At 46.9% G+C, this 21,412-nt stretch overlaps 3 protein-coding genes and 1 long non-coding RNA gene across 6 annotated transcripts; 3 read left to right on the top strand and 1 right to left on the bottom strand.

Moving 5' to 3' along the window:
- Positions 1 to 5,585: 5,585 nt before the first annotated feature.
- On the top strand, positions 5,586 to 8,515 carry LOC101778325. Its single transcript, XM_004957508.3, has 2 exons — positions 5,586 to 6,351; positions 7,528 to 8,515. The coding sequence occupies exon 1, from the start codon at positions 5,964 to 5,966 to the stop codon at positions 6,330 to 6,332; it is 369 nt and encodes a 122-aa protein (XP_004957565.1). The 5' UTR covers positions 5,586 to 5,963; the 3' UTR covers positions 6,333 to 6,351; positions 7,528 to 8,515.
- A 10-nt stretch (positions 8,516 to 8,525) lies between these two features.
- Positions 8,526 to 12,421, top strand: LOC101778728 (U11/U12 small nuclear ribonucleoprotein 31 kDa protein). The gene is made up of 2 exons (XM_004957509.3): positions 8,526 to 9,406; positions 11,304 to 12,421. The coding sequence occupies exon 1, from the start codon at positions 8,617 to 8,619 to the stop codon at positions 9,403 to 9,405; it is 789 nt and encodes a 262-aa protein (XP_004957566.1). The 5' UTR covers positions 8,526 to 8,616; the 3' UTR covers position 9,406; positions 11,304 to 12,421.
- A 102-nt stretch (positions 12,422 to 12,523) lies between these two features.
- On the bottom strand, positions 12,524 to 17,642 carry LOC101777377 (protein NLP1). 3 transcript variants are annotated; one of them, XM_004957506.4, is made up of 5 exons: positions 17,505 to 17,642; positions 16,390 to 17,159; positions 16,135 to 16,182; positions 14,935 to 15,820; positions 12,524 to 14,075 (listed from the first exon to the last, which is right to left on the bottom strand). In XM_004957506.4, the coding sequence occupies exons 2-5, from the start codon at positions 17,137 to 17,139 to the stop codon at positions 13,198 to 13,200; spliced, it is 2,562 nt and encodes an 853-aa protein (XP_004957563.1). In that variant the 5' UTR covers positions 17,140 to 17,159; positions 17,505 to 17,642; the 3' UTR covers positions 12,524 to 13,197. The 3 variants fall into 3 exon arrangements, with proteins under 3 accessions (XP_004957563.1, XP_004957564.1, XP_004957562.1); XM_004957507.3 differs by lacking the exon at positions 17,505 to 17,642 and adding an exon at positions 17,282 to 17,498 and having other exon boundaries at positions 16,390 to 17,188; XM_004957505.3 differs by lacking the exon at positions 17,505 to 17,642 and adding an exon at positions 17,282 to 17,498.
- A 263-nt stretch (positions 17,643 to 17,905) lies between these two features.
- Positions 17,906 to 20,012, top strand: LOC101777104. Its single transcript, XR_002676236.1, has 3 exons — positions 17,906 to 18,366; positions 18,895 to 19,274; positions 19,551 to 20,012. It is a non-coding gene; the product is annotated as an uncharacterized LOC101777104 (long non-coding RNA).
- The last annotated feature ends 1,400 nt before the right edge of the window (positions 20,013 to 21,412 follow it).

The raw sequence follows: 21,412 nt of genomic DNA, 5'->3' as shown, positions 1-21,412 counted from the left end.
GGAACAGAAACAACATGCGCATGACGGAACGAGTCACGACTGGGATCACACGCGCATGTGGCGGGAGTGCGGGCGCAGCACGCGTGGCGGTAGCACTGGGCGGCGCTGCGGTACTCCGTACTCGAGTGCGCGTGCGACAATGGCATTGGGTACTCGAGTGCTAATGTGCGATCTAATCACTGCAGCTGCGTTTTAGCCTGGCGTCTCGGTCTCCGGCGATCTTTAATTGTGTTGCCCTTTAGGCTAGCCTAAAGGCTAAAGGCACCTAATACCAGACGTGAGACGTCATGCCACCTGACACCTGGGGTGGGGCCCTTTGGATTTGGGGGCCTAGGGCAGCGGCCCTAGGAACACCGGATTTGCATATAGATAGGTGGCTCCCAAATTATCACACCATAAACAAGACGACCATTCTATTTGAACACCAAGTTCTAGTAGTAAAGACTCCAACCATATTACCTCAGTAGTAGCATCCGCCATTGCTTTGTATTCTGCTTCAGTGCTTGACCTTGAGACAGTAGCCTACTTCCTAGCACTCCAGGAAATAAGGTTAGGACCAAAGTACACATCAAAGCCTCCAGTGGACTTCATGTCATCTATACTTCCAGCCCAATCTGCATCTAAGAAGGCGCTGATCAGGGTAGAGTTAGAAAGTTGAATGTTTAGTCCAATATCACTAGTAAACTTTATGTACCAAAGAATTCTTTAACTGCCATCCAGTGCATTGTTGTAGGAGCATGCAAGAAGTGACACACTGTATTTACCACAAAGGCTAGATCCGGTCTAGTGAGAGTAAGGTATTGAAGTGCCCCCACAATACTTCTATAATGAGTACTATCATCTTGACTGAGTGGTTCTCCTTCAAACCTTGAAAGCTTCTCACTTGTAGATAGTGGAGCTGGCGATGGTTTACAACTTGTCATACCTGCATGAGCTAGAATGTTCTTTGCATACTTTTCTTGTGTGAGAAGAAGGTTATTCTTGTGTCGCTGCACTTCTATTCCAAGGAAATAATGAAGATCTCCCAAATCCTTTAATGCAAAATCTTTCTTAAGGTCAAGTAACAAAGCTGCCACCGCTTCACTAGAGGAGCTTGTTACAATAATGTCATCAACATAAATTAACATATAGATTATGACTTGAGACTTGTGATAAATAAATAGAGAATTATCTAATTTAGATGCTTGAAAACCAAGATTTAGAAGTTTAGAGCTTAGCTTAGCATACCAGGCCTAAGGAGCTTGTTTCAGACCATACATAGCTTTATCCAATTTACATACAAGATGTGAAGCACCAGCTTGTTTAAAACCAGGAGGTTGTCTCATGTACACCTCTTCTTCCAGAATACCATGTAGAAACGTGTTCTATACATCTAGTTGTCTCAAGCACCACCCTCTGGAAACTGCAACCGAGAGAAGAAGTCTTACTGTAACAATTTTGACCATTGAGCTAAAGGTACCTTCATAATCAATTCTATATCTTTGTCTAAATCCCTTTGCTACTAGACGAGCCTTGTATCTGTCAACAGTCCCATCTGACTTTCTCTTGACTTTATACAACCATTTGCAATCAATTATATTCTTGCGTTTCTTCTCTGGAACTAAATGCTATGTATGGTTCTTGAGCAATGCAACAAACTCATCATTCATAGCTTGCTTCCGTCTTGGATCATCAATAGCTTCTTGTAAGCTTTGTGGTTCACTAGTAGAACAGTAGTTTCCATACCGTACAGTGCCATCATGGAACTTTTTAGGCTTAACTATGCCACTTTGAAGCCTTGTGCGCCACCTAGGCGGGGTCATATGGTCACTGGATGCCCGTGTATCAGAAACCACAGATGATCCTAGTGCTGGTGCAGAAGATCCAGACAAAGGTAGCGAATCCTCTTGAATGGCCGTAGGAACATGCGATTTAGGCGCTATCGATGCGGTGGGGCGTTGTCGGCTGCCCCCCCCCCCACGTGGTGACGCAGCGCTGGTTCCGGCAACCTCGGACGCGTCTGCTGTCGGGGCAGGTGGATCAGCACCAGGATCCGCACCGGATACTCCCGCCAGGTGCAGCGAATCCACCTGGGATCGCGTGTCCGGATCGTCTGCATCCCGTGCGGCTGCGTTCCGAAGCTCCCAGTGCCCATCTAGCGCTGAGTTAGACTCTGAATTTTCATGCACTTCTTCATTGTCAACACATTTAGTAGGATTAGTAATGTGATCAAGACAACCTACATCCCCTAGATTGCGAAGATTATCAGGAAGAAGAACAATTTCACGACGAAGAAGGGCTCCAGTATTAGGATGTAAGTGAGCAAAGGGAAAATATGACTCATCAAAGACAACATCGCGGGAGATGTAGACGTGCCCGGTTGAGATATCCAGGCATTTGAACCCTTTGTGCAAGACACTGTAGCTAAGAAAAGCACATCTTATAGAGCAAACAAAAGTTTGTGAGAACCATTGGGTCTTAGGTTGGGCCAACAGGCACAACCAAATATGCGCAGGGAGTTGTAGTTGGGTTGTTCATGAAGCAAGCGGCTAACAGGAGTATCATAATCAATAACCTTGCTAGGCAAAATATTTATAAGATAGCTAGCAGTCAGGAACGCTTGGTCCCAAAATTTCAAGGGCATAGAAGTATTAGCCAATAGAGCAAGACCAACCTCTACAATGTGGTGATGTTTTTTCTCGGCAGCCCCATTTTGTTGATGAGCATGAGGGCAAGAGACTTGATGTGTGATCCCAAGCCACTGAAAAAAGGAGTTTAGCTTTTCATATTCTCCCCCAATCACTTTGCATAGAGAGGATCTTTTTATTTAACTGTCGCTCAACTAAATTTTGGAAGTTCTGAAAGATTTGAAAACATCAGATTTCTTTTTAAGAAGATAAAGCCAAGTGTATTTACTATAATCATCAATAAAACTCACATAATAGGTATAGCGACCAACAAACATGGGTGCAGGGCCCCAAACATTGGAATAGATTAGATCAAGAGGAGCATTAGATGTATTATGTGAACTTGAATAAGGTAATTGGTGGCTCTTGACCATCTGACACGAATCACACACTGACTCAGAACTTTTATCACTAACACATGGAAGATTATTCTTGCTAAGAACACGATCAACTATGGGAAAAGCAGGATGACTGCTCAAAGGTGGACGGTTTATTGAGTCCATAAACTTGTTTGACGGGACCTCCTCTTGATGTATGTGACTTGAGGGAATACAAGCCACCTTGACATCACCTTGGTGCAGAATGTTCTTCGTTTCCTGATCCTTGATAAGAAAGAATTTAGGTGAAACTTAAGGAAGGCATTTTTATCGGAAGCTAGGCGATAAACAGATATAAGATTTTTATGGACACTTGGAACATGAAGAATATCTTTTAGATGTAAATCTCTAACAGGGGTATGTAAAGTCGACTAATTTTCATACCTGCACCATTTGCAGTCTGAACTTGATCACGCCCATTATACTTATCTCTGACAGTTAGCTTGTCAAGTTCTCCAGTTATATGGTCTGATGCCCACTGTCAACATACTAATTTGTGTCACAACCATAACCAGTTGATGCCGTGCCTGCCACCTTGTTGTTTTGTTGTTGATCATCATCTTTATCATACCTATACCAGCATCTTGGAGCCTCATGCCCCACCTTCTTACAAATCTGACAGACGGGCTTGCCGCTCTATCCTCCTTGCTTGTGTTGATTCCCACCGTTGCTGTTGTTGCGATTTGGAGGGCCACGGCCACCACCGCCACGCCCTCGATTGTTCTTGTTCCCGCGGCCACGGTAGCTTCCTTGCCCGCGACTAGCTGAGTTAGCCGAGGACTGATACTGGCCTGCATCTTGATACATCTCGAGTCGAAGCTCATAGGCCATCAACTGAGAATAAAGCTCGGAGAGCGAGATGGGCTCAACTCGCCCAAGCATCGAGGACACAAACGAGTTGTATTCAAATCAAGACCATCGAGAAATATGTGATACAACCTCAGCATCTTGTTGATTGTTCCTACTGCAGCGAGCTCATCCTTGATGGCGCGCATCTTGTTGAAGTAGGTTGATGTAGCTATGCTACCCTTCTTGAGAGTAGCGAGTTGCATGCAAAGATTCATCACGTAAGCTCTGGAGTGTGCTGCGAACATGATTTGCAGCGCTTGCCAAGCTTCTGCCGAGGTTGTGACTGTTGCCACTTGTGCCAACACGTCCTTGGTGATGGAATTGAGCAAGTAGCTCAACAGTTGCTGGTCTTTGGCCACCCACGAGAATCATACGTGGGGTTTGGCACAAGTTCCTTCTTCAGCTTTGGCCACCTCAAGGGTTTTGGGCAGCTCACCAACAGTTCCATCTAGGATCCCCGTGTACTGGGCGCCACGTACGGTAGGGAGGAATTGGGCTTTCCACATGATGTAGTTATCTCATGTGAGCATCTCAGATATGGGTGGTCCAAGTTGCGCTGGCGTGGAAGAAGACAACACCATTGCTTGACTTGGAGGATTGTAGATGTAAAAGTGGTAGAACATGGTTATCTATCCCGCCATGGCCACGGCTAGGTGTTTATATATTAGATATACACGAGCAAGTCGTTTGTGATATGGTTCGGTTGAGATACAACTTGTTACTTGTCTACCAAGAACTCTATCTCAAATCAACTGACCAAACCAACTACGACTTGATATTGTTACATATATGTCTGACTCTCAATCTATCCAAGTCCAATACTATCAGTACTGACGACTTATTCTAACACTCCAATCTCCCTCCCTCCCCCGCTGCGGCGGCCCCACGCCGCTCCCCTGAACTTCCCGGCCATCTCTCACTTCCCTGCGCCACCGCACCGGGACGGAGATGGTGCGATCCGACGAGCACAGAGCCGCGCTCGCCAACATCGGCGCTTTTCTGGCGCTCGTGCTCCTGGGCTTGGTCACCCCCTCCACCACGCCGCTGTACCAGGCACTGTGCTAGCAGACCGCCTCGGTCGGCTTCTTCGCGGCCGCCGTCACCGTCTGGAGGCACCCGGTCGTCTGGTACCCCGTCGTCAGGTGCTGGTACAACCGGCTGAGGCAGAAGAAGGCCAAGCCGGCGCCTGGTTACTGATCCGCGCCTACTGTTGGCTAGCCACTACGGATCGGGGAGTAGAAGGAAGATGTGTTCAGTTTCACTGTTTCAGTCAGACTTTGTGACTCGCTATATTTGCAAGAGCAACGTAATTTCTTTCGCTCCTTACTGCTTCAATTCCCTGCTGAAGACCTATATTCTGTATGAATGGATCAGCTCTCCATTTGCACAATCATTTTTGTCATGCTGAATTACTGATGTGAGGATAATAACCAAACAGATTCTTCAGCTTGGTTGACACATTTTTGAGGGATCAAGTCCTCGAGCAAATCAATCGTCATGATTTTTATAATTAGGCTGATAATGTCAGAACAATCATAAGATTACGGTGACAGGATTAGAAACAATAAAAAACTCTACTGACTCAGATGATGTTCTTGTCTGTCACCGCCGCGGCGATCCGGGGACCACACTATGGGCCGTGTAAGAAGCCGGCCAGGACAGGCCGGGCCGGAAAAAAAAATGGGCTCCTCAGTCGGCTGTTCTGCTGCTGCGGCTACCTAATGGGCTCACCGATCTTCTTCTTCCTATCTTCGTCGAGTCGGTCCGCCGGTCGATTGGGAGCAAATCGCCTCCGGCGCCGCCGCAGCGATCGCCCAACTCCACCCCACTGCCTCCTCCCTCCCCGCACCACGATCGCCTCGCCACCGCTCCGTCCCCGCCGCCGTCACCTCGCCCCCAACGCGCTCATCCGACGCCCCGTTCCCCGCCGTCCGCGGCCCCGCGCTCCAGCCGTTCGACGAAACGCCACCGAGCCACTGGCGTGCGTCTGCTCCACGCGCACGCGCACTCGCGCTTCCAGCTTCCCCCGCCATTCCTGGAGAGCCAAGCCGGGAGGGGAGGCCGCCGATCCATGTCCCTCGCGAAGCGGTACGTGCTGCGCCTCTTCATCTCGCTCAAGTACGTGACGGCGAACGTGGTGGACCGGCAGAGCGGCCGCATCGTGACGACCGCCTCGACCGCGGAGCGGCCGCTGCGGGACGGGCTGGAGTGCGGCCGCGCCTGCAACGCAAAGGCGGCCGCCGCAGTCGGGGAGGTGCTCGCCATGCGCCTCAAGGTGGACGGCCTGGCCCGGGAGCCCATACACGCCGACGCCGCGAAGGAGGTCGCCAAGAAGGGGTTCAAGAACCAGACCAAGGTCTGGGCCATCCTCAACGCGCTGCGGAACCACGGCGTCAACCTCCACATCGATGACGATGGCGACCACAGGAGGCATGTCTGAAGCAATCATCAGCTCACCAGTTTGTTCCTCGAACCCTCTGGCTTTGCTCTTTAATTAGTCTGCATGCTTGCTCCCAGCTCCTCAACCTCAATGTGTATGCCAGTATGATTCTCAATTGAAGTTTGGTAATCCTTTGTGTGGCTGTGACAAGATCACTACTGCAACTTCTGTGTGAATTGCCACTTTGATATCACCTCTCAGTTACTTAATTTAACCACCTATATATATTATGCAAACAAGGGGGAAATGAACGAGCAATTTCAGCAAAATACCAAGCAGGGTAATTGCCCTAGTGGGATGGAAATTTACATCCAATGGTGTTTTGGTAGTTCGAACAAGGTGACACAGGTCTGATAGATACAAAGACTCCAAGAACTGATAAATTTTACTTGCCTGGTAGCAAGACACAATTAAACCACAGAGCACTTTCACAAAACATGATGCTACGGTGGCAATTAGCAGAACGCTCACAGAATAGAATGGCTGCATAATTTTACTTGCTACTTGTTAGTCATATAGTGTCAGACTGAGTGCCTCCAGGTTCTTATACGCTTTGAGCTGATTAAAAGCACTATCCAGCAGAGCCTTCTTACTGCTGTTGATCACTTCCCTTGACTGTTTGAGCTCACTCTTAGCTGCAATCAACTCGTTCTCCAGGTTCTTTATCTTCAGCTCATCCCTGACCTTCTCGAGGTCCCTGATCCTCTCCTCGATCAACTGTAGGCTCTTATGATCATGATGACTTACTGGTGGCGCAAGAGCCCAGAACATGTCATCTTGTAATGGTGGAGCTGAGGGTGTAGTGTGCCAAGTTTTTGAACTGCTTCCTAGTACCACTACCATTTTCTGCAACAAACAGAACAAAGTAGAGTGTTAGTTTCAGTTATTGAAATCATGGTGGAACCATGAACATAGAACCTCTGTTAACTCCCTGGACTGCTAAAATATGACTAACTGTTCAGATTCATTGTTTGTCCTCAACATGGGGTATCGGGGTTTCAGTCTAATCTGGTGTTTGTCTTTTGCAAATCCATGTCATAACTCACAACTGTGCATTATCCCCCATTACAGTTTCCAGTGAAAATCAAAGTATATCAAAAGACATTCATCTGGAAACTTGAAGTACCTGGTTGTGATTCTCAATTGCTGGATCAGGATGCACAACTTTGACACTCTTCTTTGTCTTCTTCTTCAGCCAGTGGCAGATCTCTGTTGGATCCACCTTCCCAACCACCGTGACAACCCCAGTGTCAACATCCCCTACCGAAGTTTCAATTCCTATGGCACGATAAAGCGAAATGTCTCAAGAATGGCCAGCGGGGTCTACACAGAGAAAGAAAAGGAGATCAACAGTCAGCATCGGTGTACCCCTGAGACTCCCGATGGACGCCATGGCCTTCTCGACTTTCTTGACGCAGCCAATGCAGCGGCACTGCATCTCGACCTGGAGCGTGAATCGCCTGGCCCCCTCCTGTGGATTGAAGAACCAAATCCATCTGTCACTCCTGACGAAAAGAACCAGCAACAGAGGAATGAGAAGGTGAAGCCCCACACCGTCCCCATGGTAGAGTCCTGACTCCCTTCTGTGATGCTGTTCGCCGTTGGCGGCGATCACAGTCTAGACTGCCGGTGACTTGGGTCGTTTAAATAGATGCATCAGGTGTTGTTGACTGGGCAGTGCGCGCCACTTGTTGCTTCGTTCGTTGGTCAGCTGCAAGTTAATGGGAGGGAGCGGAGTTCCATGCGGATTTGTGAATCAGAGGAGCCACCGGTTTGCATGCTCGTTTGACTCGACCGTTCGCATTGGCTGGTGTTTCATTCAGTGTTCCTGTACTGTTATTTCGAGGAGAAGAAAAAAAAATCACAGAGACTCGTGCTTCGAAGGGGAGAAGTGCACGTATGTGCCTCAAAACTTCACTTCCTTTTCATCTGGCATGAGATATAGCCATAGTGTAATCTTACACTGGTTGCTCGTGTTTCTTTTGTGATGTTTGCCCTCGTTGTAAAACCGTGCAATGCTGGTATATTTTCCAATGCATGATAACCTCCTTTCATCGTGTTAAATGATTGATTCTCCCCTGCTCATCGCCTACACTACCAAACGTGAGTTTGCAGCCTGTATGACTGCAGCGGAAGCCTCTAGTGGGCTTCCTTGTAGCAGAATTTGGCCCATATACTACTAGTACGCGGCCCAATCACGTTCGGCCCAGAGAAAAACATAATACAGTGGCTTCCGAGGCCTGGCTGACATCCGGACACTGGGCAGGAAAAAAGCACAAGCAAAATGTCTCGCCGGCGGCGAGGAGGCTCCGACTCCGACGGCGACGACGACAGCTTCCTCTATCGCTACCCGCTCCCCTCCGCCGCCGCCTCTTCGAGTGCCTCCGGGGGAGGCGGCGGCAAGCCCCGGGGTGGGGGCAGCGGCGGAGGCGGGGGTTCCGGTGGCCTCGCGCCGTCCAAGTCGACGGTGTACGTATCCAACCTGGACTTCGCGCTCACCAACTCCGACCTCCACCTCCTCTTCTCCCGCTTCGGCCGCGTCGCGCTCGTCACCGTCCTCAAGGACCGCGACTCCCGCCGCAGCCGCGGGGTCGCCTTCGTCCTCTTCGTCCGCCGCGAGGACGCTGCTGCCGCGGCCGCCGAGATGCACGGCAAGGTGCTCAACGGGCGGACGCTCTCCGCCTCCATCGCCTCCGACAACGGCCGCGCCGCGGAGTTCATCCGCCGCCGCGTGTACCGCGACAAGTCGCGGTGCTACGAGTGCGGCGAGGAGGGGCACCTCTCCTACGAGTGCCCCCGCAACCAGCTCGGGCCCCGCGAGAGGCCCGCGCCGTCTAAGAAATCGCGCCGCGGCGGCGGCGGTGGTCGAGGGGGAGGAGGGGTGGCCTGGCACTCGGACGACGACGAGGAGGCCGCCGCCACGGCGTTCGAGGACGACCGGTGGGCGTCGGTGGTGGATACGAGGGGCGAGGAGGAGAAGGCTGCTGAGAAGGAGGATGGGAAGGCGAAGGCGGCGAGGAGGGAGAAGAGGAAAGGCTACTTCAGCGACGAGAGTGACGAGGAAGACGACTAAGGTTCAGTGTATCCTGCTAGCGTTCTTGTGATTTGACAAAGAGATCTAGGAGATCAACACCTTAGTGTTTGTATCCTAGCTTCTTCAAATTTCACAAGTTAATTGATGTATGATTACTAGTTACAAACTTCGTCTTGTCACTGTATTGTTTCTATGATTATTAAGCATATTATTCATTTGAGCAATGCCCCTGGTTTGGCTACTATGGCTTTTGTTGATAAAAAATGGCCATTCAGAAAAGCTTGATTGTTTGTCAATTTTAGATCTAGCAATGAAATGCATTTCAGCACTGCTTGTCATCATACTTATGTTGCCGGTGCCTTGATTTCCATGATTTTGTCAAGGACTTTATTATTGCTTCTAGTAGCTTGTTGCCAGCTATTGTTTTGTTACTAGCTGTGTATGCTTCGCTGGATGTCTTAATTACATCTCCTGTATCGTTGTGTTTTGAATTCTTTTCACTCTTCGGATTAAATTTTCGTATATCACTAAGGTTCATTTGTTGCAATAAATCACTTTGCATACTGCCTAGACTTAGAGGGGACACATAAAGGCAGCATTTTTTTTTTATCTAGCTTTGGGAACTTAGGATACAACTCAGCTTATACCTGAAACAGTCTCAAATCGAATACATCTCTCTTTTTTTACTATCATTTAAAAAACTGATAAAGTTCATTCTGTCTTACTTTTCATCATGTGGTGAAAATGTTGTGTTCTGATACCATTTTGTTTCTGTTGCAATTTCTTGCTTTTCAGGACTGTTTTCATGTAGTTAATTTGATATATCAGTAAAGAGATCAAACCATCTCCATCATGAAAGTTGAAACATAGTCAGATTTTGTAACGTCCAGGGCTTTAGTGTATGCAGTATACAACAAAGTTGAAAATGTGATTTTTCTCGAGGCATTGTTAGTTGGTTACTACATTCTTCTTGTTCATGAGTTGGTGAACTGTTGTTTAGGACAATGACTGCAAACATTGTTGCACTAAAAAAAACCAGCATAGTCACAGGTAGTTTTCAGGAAGGTTGTAGAACCAAGTTGAGTCCCTTTGCCTTAAGGTTGACCAGCAAGTCAGCAACTCTATCCTGTCAGGAATACGAGGTGCTGAAACGTGTTGCCGATATCCTGGTTTGGAAGAAAAGTGTGAATCTTGGAACTGTAAGGATGGACTTCAGATTTCAGGGTTAGTAATATTTGGGATGGTTTCCAGGATATATATATGGTGGGGACATGAATGTCGCACACTTGACTGCTTAGGTCAGGACCGGTAGTATTGTTTCTTGTGCAAGAGTTTTGACTTCAGCAAATGTGAGAGATTATTATGGGCAATAGAAGAAGGCTAAGCAGGGAGCAAAAGACAAATACACTAAACAAATCTGTTTAATATCTTAGTTTTTTGAGTTGTTGGTTGCTGTTACATATGCAGTCAATTAGTGGCTTGCCTCGTGCTTCCATATTCAGGGATTAGCATCTCAATTCTATAAGCTTTTTATTAGTTCCTGCATTTGAAATATGCATGATATGGTTGGCACGATATTCCTTCTGCATTATTTGACTATGGCAGTTCATAATGTAGAGGCGTGTTTCTGACATGAACCTCTCAGTGAAAGAATGTATCCTTTGGACTTTGCTTGATCTGAGTAGCATGCACAAACACGGGATGCTTCCTCTAGACCTCTACCCATGTACATTTCATTTACTAAGCTACATTGTGTTCTGGTTGTGGTGTAATTTGTATCATTAGCAAGGGCAACATGAAATAAATGGTTAGCACTGAACTTGAATTAAATATGTTGACCCCAGTTGCATTTCTGTTGTGGTTTCATCATTTTTTGCTTTCATGTGCTAGTTATTAGAATGGTGACACAATCTAATCTTTTTATTGATACTTGACAGTTGACGTGCCAAATGCTCAGCAAGTGAAAGCTTCTTAAAGAAAAACAGTCTTTAGGGTGCCTTTGGTTGGGCTTTTGGGAGCTGCTTTTGCTTCTCAAAAGCCAAAAGCCAACCAAAGGGCTACCCAACTCATAGGTGCTTTGGGCAAAAGCAGCTTCCTCATCAGTACAAAATCCACAGCCGCTCAGCCCTGCTTCCTCCGGCTGTGGAACGGTAATTTCAAAGAAATTACCCACCTGCCACTGGTTATGAGGTACCGATTCGTTTTCTTTTCCTCGATCTCCTCTCGGTCCTCCCCCTCGTTCCCGATAGAACACAGAGGCGCGGTGGCGCCCCGCAGCCCTCTCTGGCAGCCCCCTCAACCGAGCTCTGGCGGCGCTCCTCTTCCATCTCCGGCGGCCCCCTTCTCTCCCTCTGTCTTCTGGGCAGCGTGGCGGTGGGCATCCTTGCGGGACCGGTGGCGGACACCCGCAGATCCGGCGGCCGCCCTCCGTACTTCGGCGACGCCCATCTTCGGACCCCCTCCTTTCCTCCCGGCGGCACATCTTGTCGGCGGCGGCGCAATAGGAGGCCGGCGGTGCTTCTGCTGCCGAGGCCAGGCAATGCAACAGGGAAGGGGCTAGGGATGGGCTCTTTTTCTCCTTCGGCGGCGCCCCTCCTGACTGGCGAGCACGAGCGCAGGGAAGGGGCACGACGGCCGGCAGGCGCGGGGACGGACCCCTCTTCTCCTTCGGCTCCTGGCCGGTGAGCACGAGCGTAGGGAAGGGGCGGCAGTGGCCGGCGGGCGCGGGGACGAGCTCCTCCTAGTGCTCCCGAGGAGGTCAACGCCGACAGCTCCAACGCGGGTCTTCGGCCGGCTTGCTCCCGAGCGGCAGGTCCTCGAGCCCCCAGAGGTTGGCGCGGGCGCGGCCCCTATCCCGGCCCTGGTCTCGGCAGCGCAACCTCCTCCTCGAGCCCCCTCCCCTGACTGCGGCGAGCTCGACGCTGTCCCCGTCGAAGAAGAAGAAGGGCTGACGAGTGGGGTCCGCTCGTCAGTGAGAGAGGGATAGGGTTGAGTAGGTAGACTATGAATGACATGTGGGGTCCGCTCGTTAGTGTTTCCCAAAAGCCACAGCTCGTCAGTGTTTCCACAACCCACAGCGCACAGCTCACAGCTACTTTTTCACAGCCCACAGCTCACAACTACTTTTTTAAAAGCCACAGCTCAACCAAACACACCCTTAATGGGTAAGGCAGTAGACATTCTTTCCAAAGAGGCCCATGGTGTAGCATGAGTGTACAATACAATTTTTTTAACTTTTTAAAGGACAAACAAATTGAACAAAGTAAGTGTCCTATCATCCTATTTCTAGAACTAATCCTTGATGCAGAAAATTGCAATTTCAGAAGCAGAACTTCATGTCCATTGAACAGAGCATGCTGGTCACTCAGCCAATGAAGGAATGTTGTCTTAAGAACTGTTGTAGCTGATCAATTATCCGAAAACAGCCTTCAACGATTATTGCACATCAGTATTCCAAGAACCAAAACATACTTGGAGAGTTGGAGCAAATCTGATTTATAGATACTTCACCCTATCAAACCAATCAACTGCATTGTCTTTCATAGATTCAGGTGCATCAGTGAGAGTATTTACAAGCAATGCATACTTACTTCGGTTTATCCTAATTCCTAGAATTGATCTTCCCATTATGGAGTACTCTAGTTTCATCATCAGTTCCTAACCTGGGCAACAGATCGAAGACTAATTGATCTAACAGCAGAATTGGGACGTGGTGTCACATAGTACCTTGTGGACTACAAAATGTGGACTCTCAGTTTCCCAAGTATAAAACCAAGTAATCCAGGTAGAATTCTGAATGAACCTCGTAAAGTGGTGAGGCTCATACTGTTGTCATGACAAACCAGTGGGACCAGTAGTGACCCTTGTAGCTGGACTAACAGCTAAATGAACTGAAATTTTGATTGTTTGGATGTCTGCTAGTTTGTATACATGAAAGCACTCCTGTAAATCTGCATCACATGTCATCAAGACCCACTCTGAATCATCATCCAAGTACTTTAAAATCAAGGAGCTTGTGTCTACTATACTCAAACGTTTTGCTATCTCATGCTTCAGTTCTTGAAAGTCGCACTTGGGATTCAATCTGAATCTCACCTTTTCTGAGCCAAATGTTGCCTTTACTCTCATATTTGCTTCTGCATTCTGCTTGGGGGATGATGGGCTTCGAGAAGAATGTAGTCCACCATTAGCCTTTTCAGTAACATCCTGTAGAAGATCTGTCGGTGCCTCATGAACTGAGAAATGCTCATATAGTGAAGTGTTTTCTGTTTGCAGAGTCTGAATAGGGCTGTCTTTTACAGGATTTCCTGACTTCATCAGATCAATTATACCCTGTGGTGCATGTTTTCTTGCACCACCGCTACATGAGGGGCTTGAATCAGAATTGTGGCTGCACGAAGAGTGTGAGGGTGAAGTTGATGGAACAATGCTGTTTGATTTGTGGTGTTGGTGCTTGTCAAAGTCGGTAAGATTGCTCTGATTAGTTGGAGGAATGGTCATACTTCCTGACAAATTGTTTTCAGATGATATTGAGGTGTTTGTGAGATCCTTGTACAAGGTGTTGAGCTGGAAAGATGTCTCTGCTCCATGAACCGAATCAATGATCTGTTGAAGCTTTCTTAGAGAGTGGTCTACCTTCTTAATCTTCCGTGATGGCCAGCGGGTTATACCATGCTGTCTGCATATTCTTTTGAGGGTTGTAGGGCACACTGTGGGAGATAAAATAAGTTGTTAGTATATTTGCAACTAGATAAAGCTCGTATATAAGCATGCTATCATAAAAGATGTTATCACAATCTGTAGATGCAATGTACACATGATAAGGATGCTGTCTGCCCCCTTTTGTCTGGAAGATATAATTTGAGCTATGTTGACTCATGAAGCTCCAAAACCATCTATTCTAGTTCGAAAACATCATACCATGTCATTATGATAAGTTAGTTTATGGGCTTATTTTGAAAAGTATGTCTTCCTGCGTGTATTGTTATGTCATAATTGCCGTTAATCCCATTATGATAGGTTAGTTTGTGGGCCCAAGGGTGAGAGCAACATGTTGAACATTTCAAACTATTAGTTGAGTGTTTTGTTTTGTCCAATTGGCTTTTAGCTGTAAGCAATGAATGAGACCGTATGAGAAACCGATCAATTCTAGGGTATGTATACTGTCTGCTCAACCAGCCAAAAATCATAAGGTTGAGCTGCTCACCAAATTCTAGATAGTATTATTGTTTGTAGTGTCAGTTCATGAAAAGTTGACTTTCTACTGTGCTATACTTTGCATGTGTCCCTTCATGTTCATGTGCTTTCCATGTATGGGGTCTAGTGGTATACTATAAACGGGAAAGGAAACACAGATCACGATAAGGGTGATAAGAATGTTCATCTTCTGACTATGGCATGCATGTGACGGTTGACTTTCTTATATAAAATAACACTATCTTATTGCTTAATCAGATTAGCATGCTAGTTCGATGACTTGTATCACTATAAGTAAATGACTGATGGTATCTACTGAAGCAGTAAACTATCCATAGCTGAATCTTGCGTTTATCTGATGATTTCACTTACCTCCAAGGCTCCTTGCTGCATCTTTCAGGCTACCAGCGAAGTACTGCCGAAGAACCTGCAAGCTCACAGTCTTCTCTGCCTTTGTACGCCTTTTTGCCTTGCTGCCTTCTGCAGCTGACTGAACACCAGATAGAGATGGACCCTGCCCTCCAGATGAGAACATTCCATGCATTCGCAATGCAGCTAACTCTGATTCTTGCTGTGAAGTTTCTGCTAGACTTGTCCAAGAGGCCTCTCCTCTACGATCTGCTGAATTGCCTCCAAAGGACAACTCCTCAGCTTTGTTCTTCCCTTGAGGAGTAAATGAGTTCAACTCATTCGTTTCCCGCATCGCCTCGTCTTCCATCTCCTTGTCGGTGACCACTCGTAGAGTTTGGCAAACACTTCGCATGGTACCTGACAAGGAGTCCAGAACTTCCTTCTGCTCTTCGAGTGCTTGACAATCTGTTGGCAGAAAGAATTCCAGCACGAAGTCAGCCGTCCCAGTGCGCGTGCACCGCAATCGGATCGCCACCGCACCTTTTAATTTAAAGATTTTGGCATGGTGAGACAATGGATAGTCCAGTTTAGCTGAGGATCCAATATCTGGCAGGAAGCATGGCTGGTTTGTGGTGAAGGCTTTCCCTGCAACGCCCTGCCCCCGCAGTAGGTGGTGCTCAGAGCAGGCATCATGGAAGTCTTGCATCTCTGGTTCATTCACAAAACATGCTTCGTCGATGGTGGAGATGCAGTATGGGTAGTTCTCATCTGAATGCCGGCTGCCCCGTTTTCCTTGCTGAGCACATGTGACCCAGGTTTGAGCTAATGGCAGCTTGTGGGTGAGGCAAGCTGCTCTCAGGACTTCCAGTATCTCTGGTAAAGCATTTTTGTAGGAAGCAGTGCTGAACTGGTGGATAATCAACAAGAGTGGCCATGCAGTCATTAGAAGATATAAGTATCCTTGTTTTATGTCTCAATATCTTTATCTACACTTATTTTATATTTGAGATAGGGACAAAGTTTTTTTTTTCCTTAAATGCAATTTGAAGTAGCTTTCCGCATCATGCAAACAGTAAGTGTTGAATTGCTATATCATATAATTTGGAATATACAGGTCCTGAAATTCTTTATTTTAAAAAATGCAATATTTGCCAAAAATTCAGCTGTGAAACAATGAACAAAGCTGGGATACAATGAATACATAATTTCTTTGCTGCTCACCTGTACGCGTGGAACGCTTGAGACTTCTGCGCTTCTCAGATTAACTGCCTGCAAAAGATCATCGTCATTAGGAAAGCCCAAACCTGGAAACACTCAAACCATTTTCTACAGCAATCATTGTCATGCAGGTACTCCAAGGTGGCATCAGTAACCAAACTGCTGCTTTTCTCATGGATTAAGCTGGTGATTTGATCTCCTAACCTAATACACTTGCGATACACTACTCTGAACTTTCAGAGGCTGTGAGATTGGTACCTGGAGAGCACTGCAGATGGTGTTGAGCTCAGAGGTGAAGTTAAGCTTCTGCCTTGTCATGATCAGCTCGATGACGCCCAGGCAGTTGTAGCTCCCCTTCTCGAACACAGGCAGGCCCATGGTGCCGTGGACATCGAGGTACTGTGCATCCCTTACCCTGGGATACTCGTAGGTGGTGAAGTACCTGACGTCCGGCGACCACTCGGGGAGCCTGCCAATGAAGACCCTCCCCGGCAGCCCCGGCGAGTCCCCCGACTTGACGTCGGCCGAGAACTGGTACTTTGTGGACACCTCCCTGAACCGGATGAGGCTGTCGGAGCTCTGGTCGAGCGTGAACGGCTGGCCGCTCGTGGTCAGCACCAGCCGCCCGTCGCCACGGCTGACGGGCACCCAGAGCTGCACGAGCACGTCGCCGTCGCTCTGCGTCTCCCGGATGTAGGACAGAGCCTGGCTGAACCTATCCCGGACGGAGGAGGGGCTCGCGCCGCCCGTCTGAATCCACCAGCTCGAGGCGGCCTGCGTCGACGACGACGTCGTCGTCACGGCAGCCGCCGTCACGTCTGCTGAGAAGAAGGCCGCGGGTGGGGGAGACGCCAGCGAGTTGGGCGAGCGCGACACCACGTCGAACCAGCCGTTGTCACCGGACAGGAGCTGCTCGAGAAGGTCCAGGTCCACGGCCGCCCCGCCTTCGGATGGGGTGCGTGCCTGCAGGGAGAAGCTCGGCTGGGGGTCTCCTCCTCCCTCTTCCATGCAGGTAACCCGATCAGGATCTGATCACACACAGTTCAACACCACCACACTGCATCTAATCAGTGATAATCACAGCTAGCTTTATACAGCTATAAACTTGGTAACAATAGACAACAAAAACGCTTGAGCATGCAAGACACACAGCACTTCACTTCTCCCCTGCTGGAGATCGAGAGGCAAGGCTCCATGCCTCCATGCACATCTTGGGCTAGGAAAACCATGGGGGCATGAGAATCTTGAGCAGATTTTTTGTCTTAGACATGCATATCCTTAGATTGCAGGGTGTGGGTAGTAGGCAAGAACACATCTTTTTCAGCGGAAAGCAAGCACGAAAGGGATTGATTGAGAGGTAGCAAGCAGCTCACTGGTAATCACACGCCTGACGCCTCCCTTCTTGTCATCAAAAGGGGCACTGTCTCTCGTCTCTTCCTCCTGGCTAGCTTGGTGCTAGCCTCCACCCACCAAGTAGCTCTGCGCTGCTCAGCTCACCGCCGGAAAAAGGCTCTAGTGGATCCTGCTGCTGCTGTGCCCGTGAGACGAAAGGAGAAGAAATTTGCTTGGCCTGGCCTGTTTTTGGTTTTGCCCTCCTTTCTCTGGTTGTGTCGTAGCAACAAAGCTTGTGGGGCCACCGCTGCAATTTTGTGTTCTTTACTTGTTAGAATCTTTCCCTCTCATGGGGGGCCCAGCTGCACCACGCAGGAATCCGACCATACCCGCTTCCATATTAAAGTCAACTTGCAGGGGGTAATTATTCAGCTTGAGAAGGATTCCTTGGTACGAATCCTCTCTTTCACAATACCATGGGTGGTTGAGATTTTTAAAAAAACAAAACAAACATGAGTGTTTTGAAAGGTGGGGTGGAACTGGGGGAGGCTATTTTTCAGGCAAACCATTTACCTGTTGCTCTATGATTCCCAAACTGTCTATTCATGTTGTGTTATCTAGTGTAAAATTTAGGAATGTGTACAAAAAAGTTACCTGTACTTGTTGCAACTATTGCTGATAGCTAACACATTCATTTGTCAATTTTGGTTCTGGTGGACCACAAACAAGACCACTAAAATGCAAGCAACAGGTCTCACCTCAATGGTAACAACATAGAGGGGGATCAGGGGTGGCGTACTGATTGAAGATTCTCGCATATATTGGTGTAGGGCCAACCAAAATTTGTCCTCTCTACGCAAAGAACGGCAAACCACAGATTCAGGGACAACTACTTCAAAAGAGGTAGGAGTTTTAGCATGTAATGTTCCCACCACCATATATATGACTGTTAACAGCAGAATCCAGCAGAGAAAAAAAAATCAGAGGGCTAGAATTCTCTTCACCATGAACGATTACATTTTTACTTTGAAACAAATGAATGATTACATTTACAGTTGCATTCCCATCAGTCATCTCGTTTGCTTCTAAATATCTCCAAGCTAAAAGGAACAACTGTTTGCAAATGTTTATGTAAAAATGCTTCGACACTTCAGGTAAAAGGAGAGGTAAAATGATAAAAGTTCATACTAAATCATGATACAATTATGAGTGTTGCACCATATTTATTTTAACGCTACACGCTTTGTGAGCTCAACAATATTCCTAGCGATCATAGAAGTACTTGCTTATTTAAATATGATTTGTGCATGCTCCTAGGATTGCATCTCGTAAAGCTACATATGTACGGCCAGATATGTACTTGTCTATTTGTGATTGGCTGGTCTTTTAATTTAATCATCTTTGATCTTTACTTTTATTTATTTTCTGTAGTTCTTTACTCAGGGAGGTTAAAAAGTACAAGTTATTCCAACGCTCTAGTGAGCAGAGATCAATAAACTAGCAACATAATTGTGGTTTGGGTGGAGATACATGTGATCCGGATACCAAAGTCCAATTTGAAAGGTTAATCATATGATGGAGCAATAGATTTTTATTCCCAAGGCTGTTCCTGTTTTGGAAGTGCTTTAAATATTTTCAAGATGTAACTTACTATTTGTACTAACTGCATTTTGCTTGATTCCTCCCATGTGAACATGTTTCTGCGCCCTGATGAGGGAGGAATGCGTTAAAATAGGCTTTGATTCATTATTCCATGACATGTACAGGAATCTTGGTGCCTCTTGACGATGCAACAAGCCAGCACAGTACAGGTGTAATATTGTAATATAGGCCTGCTTTTCTGTATAAACTTTGAACATTTTTATTTTGAAACGCGCTTCTAGCATTATGACTTTGTTTTTAAGAAAATGGTATGGTTAAATCACACATCAAGATTACAGCCTACAATTTGGTCTTAACTTGTCATTCTGATTTAATCTAGCATGGAAAAGCAGCTTTACCTTTTGTATTCCTTCTGAGCGAATCTGTTTTGTAGTGACAGGCCATCATGTGGTTGTTTATGCTACTTTGTTTGTGGCTCCATGCAGATCGCTTGGCTCAATTGGATGAAGAGTAGAAGACACTAGTTGGAGAGTGACATCAATGATAAAGTGCAAGGCACCCAAGAATGCTCGCCTGTGATGTACCATGACACCACCCAAAAATAAAACAAATGGAGTGCCCACTTTTCTCTGCTTGCTTTCCCTCTTCTATATTAGTTGAGTCACTGCCATAGAGCTCATTGAAATACATCTATTTGCTACTTGCTCATTGTTTGACCAAAAGCTATTATGTTCTTTAGTGGCATGCCAATATACCATCAGCACCCCTCCACCAGCTGTGGAGGCCTTGTTAATTCCCGCCAATCAGATACCGTTTTGGTGATTAAATAAAATTCTCTTGTCAGTGGGTCCCAGCCCAAGGGCCACCTAATTTTTGGGGCCCACGAGGAGTCATCACCACCGTGGATCCAGTTCGGCCTGGGAACATGTAAAACTATAGATATAATATATCAGGGGTGTTGTTTTCTAGCAATTAATAAACACTAGCTTACGTGAATTGTTTGCTCTCTGTGCATCTTTCTGCATGTTCATGAAGGATTTGCCAAGAGAGCAACATCACTAAATGAGACATTTAGTAGTATCTCCTGAAGTAGTCTGATAACCTCGCACAACAGTGAGCTTTTCTTTCTTTAACTTACCAGGAGCTCTAACACTCATTCAAGGAGTGCTCACCTCATTTTTCTTTCCGTTCAAAAATGAGGTGAGCACCCATGTTATAGCCTTGGCAGGCCAGGGCCCTCCACCAATACACAGCAAGGGCTCAGTTGCAGGAGTGATCATTTTTCACAGGTAACTTTGTAGAGGACTGGTGGATCTGATGAGGGGTTCACATTAATAATTGAGTCATGCAACAGTGTGGCGCGTGATCATGGGATACTCGGAATCTGACAACTAATCTGAAATCGAAATCTCGAGGCTCTACTGAACTGCATCGGACCGTGGGATTTTGAATATTCCAAGTCAAGGAAGATGGATTCATGGAGGAGTATAATTTCGGATTTGCTATGTGCACCAGGAGCAGCATCCACGGTAGAGTAGACCCGTCAGGAACCAATGCATGATGGAACTCTGAAAACAACGGCCGCTGAAAGTTACTGCATCCCTGACGTTTGCCGAGCGAATGGTGTGCTTGGATGCTCGGTCCGGTCTCCTTGATCGTGTGTCGATTACTGATGTCGTCAAGTCTAAGGAAGCTGTATATATAATTGAAGTATCTGGCCAAAATATATGCCAAAGAACTTGCTACAGCTCTCAACCTGCATATTGCTGAACTCACCGAGGTGGTGCTTGTGCAAAGTTTCAGTAAGTGGCAAAGGAGAATAAGGTCAGAATTGCCTGAATGTCTACTGATCTTTCATAGAGCACGTCATGCGAACTATTTTCTTCAGCAAACAAAATTGTATTTGTCGACAAAGGTCATGCGAACTATAGTGTACAATATCCCATGGTTCACCTGTTGCATTTTCTGACGATAGTGTAATCGGAGTCCTAATCTTTCTGGTTCACACAGAAATTCAGGCTTGATTCATTTAGTCTTGTGTTCTTTGTGGCTTGCTGCTTCGGCGTAGGAGCTGAGAAGAATGGTTCTGACTTGTGCTCAGTTGCATAATTTTTGCCCTAAACGGCATCAATTTTACTGGTCAAGTTGTTCATCTGCAACAAGTGGTAGTTGTGGAAGATAGAAACAAAGTAAAAAAACAACTGTGTTCCACAGATCTACACCATGTTGGTGCTTTTTTCTTTTTTTGCCCTTCAACTCTCAATTAGAACAAGTAAATATAGTCTGCTGCTTAGCAGGGAGCCGGAATTTATTTTGGTGATAGCCTTTGTAAATTATGTCGACATGG

This window comes from Setaria italica, chromosome II (genome assembly GCF_000263155.2).
Source record: "Setaria italica strain Yugu1 chromosome II, Setaria_italica_v2.0, whole genome shotgun sequence".
Lineage (NCBI taxonomy): Eukaryota > Viridiplantae > Streptophyta > Magnoliopsida > Poales > Poaceae > Setaria > Setaria italica.
The sequence above is the reverse complement of the archived record's forward strand: the minus strand, read 5'-3'. Positions and strand labels throughout refer to the sequence as shown.

Bases quoted from the DNA above. Each gene is read 5' to 3' on its own strand.
- LOC101778728 (XM_004957509.3), top strand. From the start codon at position 8,617: ATGTCTCGCCGGCGGCGAGGAGGCTCCGACTCCGACGGCGACGACGAC.
- LOC101777377 (XM_004957505.3), bottom strand. From the start codon at position 17,360: ATGGTTTTCCTAGCCCAAGATGTGCATGGAGGCATGGAGCCTTGCCTC. The intron at 17,160-17,281 runs GTGTGTCTTGCA...GTGTGTGATCAG, and splicing joins CAGGGGAGAAGTGAAGTGCT to ATCCTGATCGGGTTACCTGC. The intron at 15,821-16,134 runs GTGAGCAGCAAA...ATTATCCACCAG, and splicing joins CAAGCGTTCCACGCGTACAG to TTCAGCACTGCTTCCTACAA.
- LOC101778325 (XM_004957508.3), top strand. From the start codon at position 5,964: ATGTCCCTCGCGAAGCGGTACGTGCTGCGCCTCTTCATCTCGCTCAAG.